We start from the raw sequence: 16,594 nt of genomic DNA, 5'->3' as shown, positions 1-16,594 counted from the left end.
AGTGACCGCTTTTTTAGTAGTTAAATATAGCAATGTTTGGTGTTTAGAGGAGTTCTGACGACTTTTGGCCCCAGTGCGACGTCACCTGCAGCACCATTGAAATCATGGCAGTAGTGCCTGCTAGATACATGCATGAGTGACTGCTTTATTAGTAGTTTAATATAGCAATATTATGTGTTAAGAGGAGTTCTGACAAAGTTTGCGCCCGTTGCTACTGCACTTCCTGCACCATTCAAATCAGGACCCAGTTGTCTGCTAAGTAACTACACTCGTGGTTGCCTGTTTAGGAATGAAATATAACATTATTAGGTGTTTAGTGGGGAGCCTTGAGCTTTTGGTCCTGGTGCCACTGCACCTGCTGCATTATTGAAATCATGACCCTAGTGCTTGCTAGATAACTGCTCTTATGACAGCCTGTTTAGTTGTAAAATATAGCAATATTAGGTGTTTACAGCAGTTCTGAAATCTTTTGGACCTGGTTCTACTGCATCTGCTGCCTCATTCAAATAATGAGCCTGTTGACTGCAAGAAAACTGCACTTGTGACTGCCTGTTTAGTTGTCAAATATAGCAATATTGTGTGTTTAAAGGAGTTCTGACAACTGTTCGGCCGGGTGCTACGGCATCTGCTTCACCATTCAAATCATGACTGTTGTCCGCAAGATAACCACGTGTGTCTGCCTGTTTAGTAGTAAAATATAGCATAGCTCTTGCATATTAGCTTTATTTCAACACGCAATATTTATTACAACAATTAGAATGTAATCATAATGACCAAATAGATTAAGCTGAAAAAAATCAATCCGATAATGCCTACAAAGTGCAAAGAAATGTACGGAGGCATGAATAGGAAATTCCTTTTATACAACTAAGAATTAAAATGCAAGCATTCTAGTATTTTGTTAGAATCTGTCTGCCTTTTCTGTAGGAAGAGAACTGATATTGACAGTAAATGGGGCTTAAACAGTATGATCAGCTTTAGTAGAAGCACAGTAAATGCGTGCAGCCAGGGGATGCTAAAAAAAGATCCAGTCAAAAGTGAATGAACACAGCAATTTGGCTATGAGAACTGATAAGAAACCAGTTTTAAGAATCAGAAACACACAACATATGAACCACCCCCACCCAACACAAGGATGCAGAATTAGAGAAAGAGCTTTCTTATGAGACTGTGCAGGACTGGCTTTAACAGTGGTGGAAACTGGTGCGGCAATCTTTTTGGCAACCCCTCCCCACAAGACACCCTTCTCCACAAATTCCCTCACTACCACCCTACAACAGTGCCCCTCGTCTCACCAAAGCTCCTCTTTGATATACATTTGTTTTTTTTATAGCGCAACTCATAGGTCACTCACACGAGTCCTATGATCTGCATGGTACATGTTAATTGCAGCAGGCACATAAACCCTCTGCACTACTTCAGGTTGAGACAAATCTGCCACTATACAAAAATCAGATCTCTCTAAAGCAGGAATATTAATCACCAAAGCTACCTTTACATTTTTATGGTTGCCTGAAAACTGCTGGATACACAAGGAACCCTACAGCAGGTGCTTGTAAACCCATACTATTTTTCAACACAGTCTCTTGTAAAAATAAGTAAATAAAAGCACAGAGCAACAACTGACCAAATAAAATAAACACAAAAAAATGCTGATGTTCAAGCATGCATCAGGTACCGAAAACTGGAGTACCTATTCCCTGGATACTGAACACAATGTACGATACCAAGGCCCTCTTTAAGAAAAATCATAGTACATTTAAAATCAAATAAAAACATGTTTTGAAATAATGGCCATCAACAAAGTCGTTCTAAAAAAGGGAACACAGTGAATTTTAAAATGTACTTAAAGTGTTCAATGAGAAGCCTCAGGACTGCCTACCCATACGAAATCGTTTTTATCAGACTAGTACCCACGCCAATGCAGACGACTGTACCTTACAGTCAAGAGAGTGTGCTATAAGTCAATAAAGAGTTCCCCTTACCGTCACAACAAGGTATAGTCAAAGAATATTTTAGGACCCACACATGAAAGATACACAGACTGCGGAATATGGCGCACTAAGTGAGCATTTATGCTTTTGTACCTTTGTTTGCTGTGGGTAATCCACGGTGTACTTTAACCTCTGTTAATGTGAGCCAAAGCGTGTAATAATAATAATGTGTTTACTTTGCTGTCTCAACAGTGCCGGAGAAGGGGTGGCACTCTGACGTCACCAATCAGTGCAACAGCACGGATGACTATTAGCAAACGCCAATAAAATATAGACCGATAGAGGCTACAAGAAAATAGTTCAAGACATCACAGAAACCACCAAATCGACAGGTGATTCATTCATTTACGAAATTGTAGAAAGAACATTTTCATTTTTTCTGGAAATGCGACAGTTCCATAACAACTTTAAGGCAGATGACCTACAATTTCACACAGATTGAACCTGAACCCATTAGCGTGAGTAAGAAAGTTTCCAGAATGCAGGTGGCTTATGTCTCAGGCCAGCGGTTCTTAACCATGGGACTTCTGTGGCGCCCCAATTGAATCACTCCTGGAAGCCGGGGAACCCGGCTTAAAGCAATTTCTATAATTTGAACCTCAAAACAACACTAAAACAAACATACCAATACGCAAAGAAATAAACATTTTATTTAATTCACAAACAAAAGATATTTAAAAAAATACAACATTTTAACCCCTTGGCTGCGGGGCACATTCCCCTGCTGTGCTGGGGGGAGGGTGGGTGCGCACAGTGCCCCGGTGCTCATGACGAGCTCAGCTCGTCTTGAGCCACGGTTCTCGTGTGCTCATGACGAGCTGAGCTCGTCACGACCACGACCGTTTAATGGAATGCTCAACACAGCAGGGGAATTTGCCCCGCGTGTGAGCGTTCCAACAGTCATGACGAGCTGAGCTCGTCGTGAGCATGGGAGTGGTTAATAGGAGGGTGGAAGCTATTTTGGTTTTAAGGCTAAAACATAAGGCAAAAACAATACTCTAGCACATCATCTTTTTTGCTCCAAATGCATGTTCTCTTTGTCGGCACATACCAGTGTTTTAATTGAAGCTACCAATCGCTCATACGAAATACTGTCTCCTGTACTTGCGCTGCTTCCACAAATCAAGCAAAGGATACCAACTTTAATTTCTAGCCTCCAGCTTCAAACTCCTTTACATTTATAGAGCGTTTTAGAATGTTCAATTTTAGATTTGGCACATAAACATGCACACACTCATTATATATATCATACATACACATATATACATACACGTGCGTACATACACACACAAATACACTTTATTAATCTGCTAATAGGATTTCATTTTCTCTACGGTCACCATGACAAGAGCCACTGCCTTGGACTATCGACCCTCGAAGCATAATCAATATCAGTCACACGTCAGTTTATCCTGATGAATGGTAATGTACTTAACTTGCCTGGCAGCTACGTTAACAGAAAATCCTTGGTTATGTAGGAAAGGCACACAGAGAGCGTAGGAATGGGGTACTATAGTCTAGAGTGAGCCCAGCTTCTTACTGCAATAGGCCTTTGCAATGCCTGGCAATTTGGACACAATGTCCTCCTGTGGAAAATGTGTCAACTCTTTGTGCCAAGTTGCAGGCACAGTCTTGTCCTGTGATAAGTTTATTTTCTCTGGCGCAGGTCTCACACAGACACACTTACTCACTCCCTCTGATATGGTATGCATATAGTGATTCCTACACCAGATGGGGTGCTGGTGAACTACTGCAGACAGGCAGAATGCTACTCCATGGGTACCCAGTACCAGTGATTTAGTCACAGATAAGGCTTATGGTTTGTCATGCTGTTTTCAAGCAGTGGCATGCATTGTGTATTATTCTTCTCATGCACATTTACAGTGCAAATTCCATATATGGATGTTAAATAGCAATGTACTGTAGTTATATTGGACACGCACACCATGAGTCACTTTTGTCGAGCATATGGGTACTGCTGGTTGCTGTTGATAATTTAGTTGTCAAGCCATAGTAGTTCACATACCACTATTTGGGGGAATAGATTTATGTTGATTGGTGTACTTTAGAGGGTGAAGCAATGAGTGCTGCAGGGCCACTAGTAGCATTTAATTTACAGCCCTGGATACATGTAGTACCTAGGGACTTGCAAGTAAATTCAATGTGCCATTGGGTGCAAGCCAATTTCACCATGTTTAAAGAAGCGAGCACAAGCACTTTAGCACAGGTTAGCAGTGGTAAAGTGTCCTAAAGACAGCAAAAACGAATGCAGCAGAAACAGGAGGAGTAAGACAAAAAGCTTAAGAAGACCACCCTAAGGCTGATCGGACTAACAAGTAACAATCATGATTTTATAGCAACCGACACTGCAGAGTTTTTTACCCACCTCTGTGATCCCCAAAGAAGATCAGGCAACCACTTTTGTCATCATATCCCTACTGGTTTATGCTAATGGCTTTGTACTATGCGGTCTCTGTTTCACGCATGAGGTGCCTCCAAAGAATTCAGAATGCAATGGTGAGTAAAACTTATACATATATACCTACAAAACAATTTTTCTCATTTAAAGGCCCAACGTCCTTGTTCCCTGCATACTTATTGTACTCCCTTTCATCTAGGACCACAGCCTAAGTCAGTAACTCAGCTGAAAATGATCGATGCGCAGGTTGAATTAATCAATCTATTCCCTAAATAGTGGCATGTAAAATACTATGGCATGACAACTAGATTACCAACATACAAAAGTATTCATATGCTCGACAAAAGAGACTAATGATATGCGGTGTCCAATATAACTACAGTACATGGCAATTTAACATGTAAATCAAATCAAATCAAAACATTTATATAGCGCACTACTCACCCAGAGGGTCTCAAGGCGCTTGGGGGAGGGGGGCGTCCGCTACTGCTCGAACAGCCAGGTCTTGAGCTGCTTCCTGAAGGCGAGGTGGTCTTGCGTCAGGCGGAGGTGGGTCGGGAGGGAGTTCCAGGTCTTGGCGGCCAGGAAGGAGAAGGACCTTCCTCCTGTGGTGGCTCTTCGGATGCGGGGGACGGCAGCGAGGGCGTGGCTGGTCGATCGAAGCTGGCGAGTGGGGGTGTAGAAGTTGAGGCGGCTATTGAGGTATCCTGGGCCTTGGTTGTGTAAGGCTTTGTGTGCGTGGGCGAGGAGACGGAAAGTGATTCTCTTGTTGACCGGGAGCCAGTGCAGGTCTCTCAGGTGTCCAGAGATGTGGCTGTGTCGGGGGATGTCGAGGATGAGTCTTGCTGAGGCGTTCTGGATCCGCTGGAGTCTCTTCTGGAGCTTGGCGGTGGTTCCGGCGTAGAGGGCGTTGCCGTAGTCCAGTCGGCTGGTGACGAGGGCCTGGGTGACATTCTTCCTGGTCTCGGTGGGGATCCACCGGAAGATCTTGCGTAGCATGCGTAGGATGTTAAAGCAAGACGAGGAGACGGCGTTGACTTGTCTGGTCATGGAGAGGGAGGAGTCCAGGATGAAGCCCAGGTTGCGTGCGTGGTCTGTTGGTTTGGGTGCGCTGCCCAGGGCGGGCGGCCACCAGGAGTCGTCCCAGGCGGAGGGCGAGGAGCCCAGGATGAGGACTTCCGTCTTGTCTGAGTTCAGTTTCAGCGGCTGTTCATCATCCACTCGGCTACGTCTTTCATCCCTTCGTGTAGGTTGGTTCTGGCGGGGTCGTTGGTGAGGGAGAGGATCAGCTGGTGTCGTCGGCGTAGGAGATGATGTTGAGGTTGCGTTGGCGTGCGATGGCCGCCAGGGGGCTCATGTAGACATTGAAGAGGGTGGGGCTGAGCGAGGAGCCTTGAGGAACGCCGCAGATGACTTCGGTGGCTTCTGATCTGAACGGGGGTAGGCGGACTCTCTGTGTCCTTCCGGCGAGGAAGGAGATGATCCATTCTAGTGCCTTCTCTTGGATTCCGACGTTGCTGAGGCGCTGCACTAGGGTGCGGTGGCAGACAGTGTCGAACGCCGTGGAGAGGTCCAGGAGGATGAGGGCCGCTGTTTCCCCATTGTCCAGCAGGGCTCGGATGTCGTCCGTGGCTGCGATGAGGGCAGTTTCGGTGCTGTGGTTGGCCCGGAAGCCAGACTGCGAGAGGTCGAGGGATCCGTTCGTCTCGAGAAAGGCAGCCAGCTGCTTGTTGACGGTCTTTTCGATGACTTTGGCCGGAAACGGGAGGAGCGAGATGGGGCGATAATTTTTGAGTTTGGTGGGGTCCGCTGATGGTTTCTTCAGTAGAGCGCTGAGTTTGGCGTGCTTCCAGCTTTCTGGGAAGGTGGCGGTGTCAAAGGAGGTGTTGATGATGTCCCGCAGATGGGGTGCGATGATAGCGTCGGCTTTATTGAAGACGTGGTGCGGGCAGGGGTCGGTTGGAGATCCGGAGTGGATGGAGTTCATCGTACGGATGGTGTCTTCGGTGCTGATCGGGGTCCAGGCGCAGACGGTGGTGGTGGAGGGCGTTGGTGCGGTAGTGGGGTGCGTCGGTTGTGTCTCTGAAGCTGTTGTGTATGTCTGCGATCTTGTTGTGGAAGTAGGAGGCGAGGGAGTTGCAGAGGTCTTGAGATGGGGTGATGTCGTTGTTTCTGGCGTTGGGGTTGGAGAGCTCTTTGACGATGTTGAAGAGTTCCTTGCTGTTGTGTGTGTGGTTGTCCAGTCGTGCCTTGAATGCGGTTTTCTTGGTGGCGTGGATCAGTTGGTGGTGTTTTCGGGTGGCGAGCTTGAGGGTGGTCATGTTGTCTGGTGTCGGGTCTTTGCGCCATGCTTTCTCGAGGGCTCGGCAGTTCTTCAGTACAGTATTCAGACCTCCGCTGTTGATAAATTATCAACATTATGATGCGGTGTGTAACCTGCTAACACTGGCCATGTTGCTCCTTCATTGCTGTCGAACCAAGTCTAACATTTGCTGTAGTGTGGGAGGGTGCCTTTAAACCAATGTATGTGTTTTTGGTAGGTTAGAGGTATTTCTATTTTTTTCATATGGAGTATAGCTATCTGGCATTTCCTCCTCAGTGTAGATGTGAAATAATTGTGTAACAATTTTGTTTGGTATGCATATTTGTTTTGTTTGGAGTGATATTCATTTGATTAAACCATCGCAATGGACCGCACACCGCTAGCCCCTCCTCCGGATCGCCCCTAGGGACTCTGGTACATGGAGTTCTTGAGTGGTTCACCCATGTGGGGTACTGCGACTGTTACCTTCCTTTCCCTCAAATTGCAAAGCGCTCCGATATTCTTCGGGTTCATGTTCGCGCTATATAAAACTTTATAAATAAATAAACGTTGTCTGCAGCCGGGAATGTAACCCAAGAATAGAACACCCCTGTCATAAATGCTTTGTGTGCCTCAACCACGTAGGTAACAGGTCCACCCCTGGGTGTGAGACCATAGTGTAATAGTTTCAAAGTAACCACATGTCTGCAGTTCTCAGCTATATTCAATGCCTGAAGATCTCCGTCCACACATAATAAAAAATTAATTACAGAGTGGTTAAACACAGTGGGAATCAGATCCTTTAAGAGTTAAAGCTTGAACAGTCTACAGCAAATATGTAGAAGTTACTTACTCAGCTGAGGATAATTTTACCTACCACCACAGATGTCTCTGGTTAGGAGGCAAGTAACTGTCTCTAATAAGGCATGATTGAACTACTCAGGCAATCCATTAAATTAGGAACACAACCAATGTTGGTGATGTCATGTTGTATAGTTTCCACCCTACAGTAGGAACTGCGTGTGTGGACAGCATAACCATTGGGATGGTGCCAAACTGATTTCATGCACCCCCTAGGTTATGTTGTCCTATACACCAGCTAGCTCACAGTACTACCATGAGTACCTCCAAATCTAGGCAGGTAGCAAATGGTTCTGGGAACCACTGAACATGACAACACTGATCCCCCATGAATCGTGGTAACAGATCTAGAACCCTTTTGCTCAGTCAATCATGCTCTCTTCCTCTCAGAGAAACATACAAGGAATACAAAGTGGGACGTGTTCTATGTTAATTGACCCAACAGGATTCTTGTATAAAATATATGTGCTGCGTACACCTTTCAACGCATCTCAGGCCTGCAATTGCAGCCTACGTGTGCAGTTTAAACTGCCATTTCAATCTGGCAAAATAATCATTTTGCCATGGCCAAACATTCCTTTTTAATACATATAAGTCACCCCTTTGGATAGCTCCTAAACAACACATGAGGGTTAGTTAAACCCACTCTTTCATAGCTCCTCAACAACACCGTATGGATGTGGGGTCTGTGGTTAGTGATGTCTTTACAGAGGTAATGCTTTGTAAAATGGAATACAAGCCCAAATAAATTAAAAGGCTACACAAAAGTACTAATTGCAGGAGGAAGCCCAATTGTGGGAATTACTTTATTTTTCTAAAATTGATGTGGGATTTTAATTATGTTGTTTTCACGTTAATACTCTTAGTGTGCTGCATAAATACTTTGCCAATTGCCTTTAAGCTAAGCCTGACTGCTTTTGTGCCAAGCTACCAGAAAGTTAAGCACAGGTTAATTTAGTGTTTGCTTTTATTTTGCGATTGATTTGCTAAGCAAAGTTGTGATATTTTTGCTTTGGTGATGAGGAGACCGGTCATTATGTCACAGAAATATTGTGATTGAGGCATGGTTACAAAGGTGTATTCTGGATTAAAAGAGTCTCAGCATTTTGGGCAATATTTTAGTACCACACTTGTTGGAAATTCTGTTTGACTACTGAGCTTCTGTCTAAATGGCTCTTTGATTGGTGCAGTTAGTGTCGAACAGTCCATTACTGCATTTGTATCTTTCATCCACAGTATCTTTCATTGCTTTTTTGGCTGTGCAGAATTTCGGAGTGGGATGCGTCTGTTTTATCCTGTGCTTATCCTGTTGTACAATTGTTTACAGTGGCTATCTGTTCAGAGTTTCAGGCCGAAGTCAGGACCACTTCAGTTCACACCTGTTGAACTTGTTCTATTGTCAAGTGGAAAGGTGAATCGGCTCAGGCCTTAATGGGGTATCAAAACAAAAAATAATGAGATGATGGATGCTCCAGAGAACAGAGTCATCTCCTTTGATCTCGACTGATTCTGGATTGTTGACAACACCCATCATGTGTCCTGTTGTGTGGGTAGGTCTCGAGATTAGCTAATGGAGGTTGTAAACTTCCAAGCTAGTTATGATGTTATTTTAATTTTAGTTTGTCAAAAGAGATGTTCAAGTGATACAGGACACAGTGGTCGTGATATTCGAAGGAACTGGTGTCTAGGAGCATATCTGTGAATTATCCATTACTTGGTGGTAGCAGAAAACTGCAGGAGAAGAAGGGGTAGGATTGCTTCTTTTAGTAGCCCGACAGTCATCTAGATTCGATTTTTGCAGCTTTAATGGATTTCTTGTACATCACAGCTAAGCTTACTCAGGTTTTACCTTGCCAATTCTATATATGGTTTCAGTATCCAGGAAGGATATCATTGTGCAGTTCCAACTACCTACCAGGTTTCATTGATGAAAAACAGGTCTGGGTTTGAGTCACATATTAAGTCAGATTATTTTTGTCTATTCTCGCACAAAGATTGTGTGTGCATTCATCAGATGGCAGCTCAAATGATGGTGTGTGTGGGGGAGAGGGTGGCAGTAAGGGGTGATGGCAGAGGAATGTTTTGAAGCTAAAGCAGTGGCAGTGTAACAATGGCAGGCATCCCACAATGTACATGTGACAAGCCCAGCATTCCTGTTAGATACTCTTTCTGTAGCAATCTTCTTCATGTGGCAGTCTTCTCTATGTGGCACGCAGCCACACTTTATTTGGTATCCATTCCCTCTTCTTGGTACACAAGTTTGAGTTCGCCCCAGTGACGACTCTCTCAAACCTAGAAATGATGCAGGTGATCCCTGGTCTCCCACTATTGTCGCTGCTCAGAAAGATATTCTCGTCAGTCAAGTGGGCAGTCATTAACACAAGCCTCACTGACGACAAAGTCCCTAGTGCTCTCAACTGCTGTGTCTTCCCTCCCTTCTTGAGAAAGCACACTCTATACTCCACAAACCCCAATAGGTTCTCAATTGATCTCTAAACTATGAGAAAAATATGGTCACTATCCAGATCCAATAACAAATTGAGTCTCTTAACATGATTCAATTTGGGTTCAGGCCTAAAAATGGAACAGACAGTGCAAAAGAGAACGCCTGAAGACAATCTACACGTGGTAGCAGACGAAAGATCACCAGCATCCTGATACTGCTAGTCCTTTCAGCCAACATTTGAAACTGTAGACCACAACACCCTATTCCACAGACTCCAGTGGCTAATTAGATAGTTCAAGTCATTGCTTGAAAAATGCACATCAACTGTAGGGATAGGAAAACACACCTCACCGCCCCCAAGGTTGTTTGCAGCATTCCAAAGCTCTTCTCTTTGACTCGCCTCCTTTCATCATTGACTTAACGCCCATTATGGTACAGCTCCACATCGACCATCATGTATGCGCAGTTGACACAAAAGTATACCTCAGAGTCACTGGCTTTTGTAACCACGAACAAGGTTTCAAAAACAATTGAGGCATGGATGGGGCAAAACACGCTCTTTATAAATGGCTAAAAAACCAGAAATCCTGGTCCTAGGCCAGGCATGCCCCTTCAAAACCAATGGCACAAAGTGTCCACCGCAATAGGTCCTTTGGATAGGGTGTCCCCATCAAAATCAAAGTATGAAATGTGGGATGCAATTAATTTTGATCTGAGCCTAAATGCACATGTATGAGCAGAAGTCAAAGCACCCACCCACCAAATTAAACGCCTGAGTTAAATCCACTCTTTCATAGCTCCTCAACATCACCTTACGGATGAGGGGTCCGTGGTTAGTGACGTCTTCACAGAGGTAATGCCTTGTACATTGGAAAACGAGCCTATCAAATCAAAAGACTACGTAAAAGTATAAATGGCAGAAGGATGCCAGATTATGGGAATAACAAATGAACCAAAAACAGGACTCATGTGCCTAAACTGGATTCAATAAATAAATAATCACATTCAAGATCCCCTGCTTCACATATAACTGCATTGAAGGCACAGCACTCAAATACTTTCCAATGTACGCTCAAAGTCAACTTGCACGCAAGACAACAAAGTCTTCTAGTCACTTGCAGAACCAGATGTAAGCATAGCAGTGACTGACGCTCCCCAGAAGCAGTCCCTAGCCTCTGGAAAATCTCTCCGGGTATATCCACCAGGACCAATTACTGACGCACAGCAGCACAGAACATAAGACACACATGGTCTAATCCTATGAAACTATGCACCGCATATCCTGCTAATGTATACAGTCTAGTATATTTTGCAAATGCCTATTGCGAGTGGTTACCGTTACCAGACTGACCAGCCAGGGCATCAAACTGGCAGGACCACGAGACTTGTTATCTTAATCTGGCCTGCCCATGTGTTTGTCCTGGCGATGCCTACTGGGCGCAGTAAATGCTGCCAATACTGAACAGTTTAGCACTAATCAAATGTCCTGCGGTCTGTATGTTGATTCTGTGCTCCATCATCATCACCTAGAAGCAACTGAATGTTACAGTGTGCACAAAGCAATAGATTATTTATTGCATGATTAATAAAAATCTTTGCATCTGGAAGAAATTCACGATCAAGAATTTTACAAAGACAGTCTGTGTGAATGGCATGCCTAGCACACGTCGCCCTCCGAGAAGCCCGGAGTGCATCACACTCACTCTTTCTGTGACCGTCCTCCTTTCTCCCATAGAAGCTGACAGTATTTAACCCGTGACAAGCCTGGTCGCTTCTACCGGACACGTCTGGCAAAGGTAAGCTAGCTGTCCTTCTAAAAATGCCTTCCATGTCAAGCTTTGTATATTTTATATATGAAGTTGTAATAATACTTTGGACATAGTTTACAGACAGGACACTTTAACTATTTTCCTCGTTGGCTGTGGTTTTCATCTCAGCATGCGTTCTAAGTCTCACATGATAGTTCTTCGAGTTCTCCATGGCAGGACTAAGCCCTACTTGTATAACTTCTTATGCGCACTCCCTGTCAAGTCAGCATTCTCCTGTTACTCTCCTCTTGAGCCACACTCCTCATGTACCTCTACCTGTCACAACTACCCTGGTGGCTGCTGACCTCTCCCCTGGAGCACAGACAGTCCCGTACCTGGCGTCCGGCGTAGCTTTCCTGCCTGCTCCGCTCCTCGGATACCCTCCAGTGATAGCCAGACACTGACCCCAGCAGCAGTTCGGCCAGTCGCCGCCTTTGAACCCTCGCCCCACATCCCTGTAGGAGCAGCACCTGCGCCATGATGGCCCGGGAAAAGAGACATGCAAGGTGGGAAGTAGCGGACTCTAAACTTACATAGACACAGAGGAAGGACTAAGCAGCCTCTCCAGTGACAGCCACCGACATAAATGAAGGACTTCAGCTGAGGTGTGTAAAAGACTCAGAACAGGGACCAGCGGAAAGAACAACAAGGACAGATTTACGTGACGGAAGTACTCCGACACTTGTGGGCAAGTGTAACAGGGACCAGCGGAAAGAACAACAAGGACAGATTTACGTGACGGAAGTACTCCGACACTTGTGGGCAAGTGTGAAGGTCGGGAGGCAAGCTGCCTTTGCCTTCCAACGTCTTTAAAACAACAAGAAATTCTTCCAAACGATTTCACATATAAAACCACGCGTTCTCGATGATGACGGCGAGTCGCCTGAATACAGCTAGTGGGATGTAAAACCGAAAGAAAATAACTAACGGAGAGAAGAACCGAAATTGCCAGACGCGTCAGAGGTCAAACAAACGAATCTACAGGCTCGGGGCCATCTTCGGATTGCAGTATTCCCCTGTAAATAAACATGGGACCAGCTTGTCTTCTAAAGAACAGGTCGTTCCTGTTATGGTAGTGACGTGTGTTTAGCAATGTGTCCTGATGTCTTAAAACATATTTGAAAAAAGGAGATTTAAAACAAGCATTTACAATGCAATAGGTCTCGCAGCATTAAAGTTTGAGCTATGGTATTGTATATGACAATGTGTTGCATTAATTTGTTAGCAAACTCTGAATTGGTGTATAAAGATGATTTGCAAACTGTGAAATGTTGCTGAATAGTAAGCAACGTTGTGAATAATATTGTTTGCTAGTCATCCTTGGGTACCAGAGTACTTCACTTAAGGCAGAGGTATTATCTTTAGACTATGGGTGTCGGTGCCGCTTGAGCTAGAAACAGGGCCAGCTTTAGCAGTGGTGCTGCCCGGTGTGACATACTTTTTGGACACCCCCGCATCCCTCTTCCCCCACCTCCTCCTCTGATTCCATCATTACCACCGTGTAAAAAGTGGACCTCATCTTCCCTTAAAACCTCTCTCACATACATTTCATTTGCTTTATAGTGCTGGTAAAGGCTGGCTTTACGAATCCGCTCAGATATCCACCCAAACACCGATCTGTTCTTTGCAGCAGATTAACCCTCTGCACTACTTTATGGTGAGTCAAACCTGCTACTAGACAAACCTCTGATCTCTCTCTACCAGGAACATTAATCACAAGTTATCATGACGTTTTTATTGCTGCCTGAAGTAGAGCGTGTGTAGTACAGACTAAGAGAGAGTGTGTAGTAGAGAGTATGCAGTATAGAGTGTGTAGTAGAGTGAGTAGTAGAGTGAATAGTAGAGTGTGTAGTACTAAGTAGTGCGTGTGTAGTAGAGAGTGTGTAGTAGAGTGTGTAGTAGAGAGTGGTGAGTGTAGTAGAGAGTAGTAGAGTGTGTAGTAGAGAGTGTTTAGTATAGTGTGTAGTAGAGTGGTGAGTGTGTGGTAGTGTGTAGTATAGAGTGAGTAGTAGAGAATAGTAGAGTGAGTAGTAGAGAGTGTAGTAGAGTAGTAGAGAGTTTGTAGTAGAAAGTGTGTAGTAGAGAGTGTGTAGTAGAGTGTGTAGCAGAGAGTAGTGAGTGTAGTGGTGGGTGTGCAGTAGAGAGTAGTAGAGTGAGTAGTAGAGAGTGTAGTAGAGAGTGAGTAGTAGTGTGTAGTAGAGAGTGTGGTAGTGAGTGTGGTAGTGAGTGTGGTAGTGAGTGTGGTAGTGAGTGTGGTAGTGAGTGTGGTAGTGAGTGTGTAGTAGTGAGTGTGTAGTAGTGAGTGTGTAGTAGTGAGTGTGTAGTAGTGAGTGTGTAGTAGTGAGTGTGTAGTAGTAGTATAGAGTGAGTAGTAGAGAATAGTAGAGAGTGTAGTAGAGTAGTAGAGAGTGTGTAGTAGAAAGTGTGTAGTAGAAAGTGTGTAGTAGAGTGTGTAGTAGAGTGTGTAGTAGAGTGTGTAGTAGTGAGTGTGTAGTAGTGAGTGTGTAGTAGTGAGTGTGTAGTAGTGAGTGTGTAGTAGTGAGTGTGTAGTAGAGTGTGTAGTAGAGAGTGTGTAGTATAGTGTGTAGTAGAGAGTGGTGAGTGTGGTAGTGTGTAGTATAGAGTGAGTAGTAGAGAATAGTAGAGAGTGTAGTAGAGTAGTAGAGAGTGTGTAGTAGAAAGTGTGTAGTAGAAAGTGTGTAGTAGAGTGTGTAGTAGAGTGTGTAGTAGAGTGTGTAGTAGAGTGTGTAGTAGAGTGTGCAGTAGAGAGTAGTAGAGTGTGTAGTAGAGAGTGTGTAGTAGAGAGTGTGTAGTAGAGAGTGTGTAGTAGAGAGTGTGTAGTAGAGAGTGTGTAGTAGAGAGTGTGTAGTAGAGAGTGTGTAGTAGAGTGTGTAGTAGAGTGTGTAGTAGAGAGTGTGTAGTAGAGTGTGTAGTAGAGTGTGTAGTAGAGAGTGTGTAGTAGAGAGTGTGTAGTAGAGAGTGTGTAGTAGAGAGTGTGTAGTAGAGAGTGTGTAGTAGAGTGTGTAGTAGAGTGTGTAGTAGAGTGTGTAGTAGAGTGTGTAGTAGAGTGTGTAGTAGAGTGTGTAGTAGAGTGTGTGGTAGAGTGTGTGGTAGAGTGTGTGTAGTAGAGTGTGTGTAGTAGAGTGTGTGTAGTAGAGTGTGTGTAGTAGAGTGTGTGTAGTAGAGTGTGTAGTAGAGTGTGTAGTGGTGGGTGTGTAGCAGAGAGTGTAGAGTGTGTAGTAGAGTGTGTAGTAGAGTGTGTAGTAGAGTGTGTAGTAGAGTGTGTAGTAGAGTGTGTAGTAGAGTGTGTGTAGTAGAGTGTGTGTAGTAGAGTGTGTGTAGTAGAGTGTGTGTAGTAGAGTGTGTGTAGTAGAGTGTGTGTAGTAGAGTGTGTAGTAGAGTGTGTAGTAGAGTGTGTAGTAGAGTGTGTAGTAGAGTGTGTAGTAGAGTGTGTAGCAGAGTGTGTAGCAGAGAGTAGTGAGTGTGTAGTGGTGGGTGTGTAGTAGAGAGTGTGTAGTAGAGAGTGTGTAGTAGAGAGTGTGTAGTAGAGAGTGTAGTAGAGTGTGTAGTAGAGTGTGTGTAGTAGAGTGTGTGTAGTAGAGTGTGTAGTAGAGTGTGTAGTAGAGTGTGTAGCAGAGAGTAGTGAGTGTGTAGTGGTGGGTGTGTAGTAGAGAGTGTGTAGTAGAGTGTGTAGTAGAGAGTGTGTAGTAGAGTGTGTAGTAGAGTGTGTAGTAGAGAGTGTGTAGTAGAGTGTGTAGTAGAGTGTGTAGTAGAGTGTGTAGTAGAGTGTGTAGTAGAGTGTGTAGTAGAGTGTGTAGTAGTGTGTAGTAGAGTGTGTAGTAGAGTGTGTAGTAGAGTGTGTAGTAGAGAGTGTGTAGTATAGAGTGTGTGTAGTAGAGTGTGTAGCAGAGAGTAGTGAGTGTGTAGTGGTGGGTGTGTAGTAGTGAGAGTGTAGTAGAGTGTGTAGTAGAGAGTGTAGTAGAGTGTGTGTAGTAGAGAGTGTAGTAGAGAGTGTGTAGCAGAGAGTGGTGGGTGTGTAGTAGAGAGTGTGTAGTAGAGAGTGTGTAGTAGAGTGTGTAGTAGAGTGTGTAGTAGAGTGTGTAGTAGAGTGTGTAGCAGAGTGTGTAGCAGAGTGTGTAGCAGAGTGTGTAGCAGAGTGTGTAGCAGAGTGTGTAGCAGAGTGTGTAGCAGAGTGTGTAGCAGAGTGTGTAGCAGAGTGTGTAGCAGAGAGTAGTGAGTGTGTAGTGGTGGGTGTGTAGTAGTGAGTGTGTAGTAGTGAGTGTGTAGTAGTGAGTGTGTAGTAGTGAGTGTGTAGTAGAGAGTGTGTAGTAGAGAGTGTGTAGTAGTGAGTGTGTAGTAGTGAGTGTGTAGTAGTGAGTGTGTAGTAGTGAGTGTGTAGTAGAAGAGTGTGTAGTAGAAGAGTGTGTAGTAGAGAGTGTGTAGTAGAGAGTGTGTAGTAGAGAGTGTGTGTAGTAGAGTGTGTGTAGTAGAGTGTGTAGTAGAGTGTGTAGTAGAGTGTGTAGCAGAGTGTGTAGCAGAGTGTGTAGCAGAGTGTGTAGCAGAGTGTGTAGCAGAGTGTGTAGCAGAGTGTGTAGCAGAGTGTGTAGCAGAGTGTGTAGCAGAGTGTGTAGCAGAGTGTGTAGCAGAGAGTAGTGAGTGTGTAGTGGTGGGTGTGTAGTAGAGAGTGTGTAGTAGAGAGTGTGTAGTAGAGAGTGTGTAGTAGAGAGTGTGTAGTAGAGAGTGTGTAGTAGAGTGTGTAGTAGA

At 44.5% G+C, this 16,594-nt stretch overlaps 1 protein-coding gene across 1 annotated transcript in view; it reads right to left on the bottom strand.

The window, feature by feature from the left end:
• Positions 1-12,418, bottom strand: part of ABCB7 (ATP binding cassette subfamily B member 7) — a 665,610-nt gene extending 653,192 nt beyond the window's left edge. Inside the window, exon 1 of the mRNA XM_078688835.1 lies at positions 12,166-12,418. Coding sequence (XP_078544961.1) covers positions 12,166-12,309 — 144 coding nt within the window. The 5' untranslated portion in view covers positions 12,310-12,418. The remainder of the gene's footprint in view (positions 1-12,165) is intronic.
• Between the last annotated feature and the right edge of the window lie 4,176 nt (positions 12,419-16,594).

Source organism: Lissotriton helveticus, chromosome 4_1 (genome assembly GCF_964261635.1).
Source record: "Lissotriton helveticus chromosome 4_1, aLisHel1.1, whole genome shotgun sequence".
Classification (NCBI taxonomy): Eukaryota; Metazoa; Chordata; class Amphibia; order Caudata; family Salamandridae; genus Lissotriton; species Lissotriton helveticus.
Note: the sequence above shows the minus strand (reverse complement) of the source record. Positions and strands in the feature narration are given on the sequence as shown.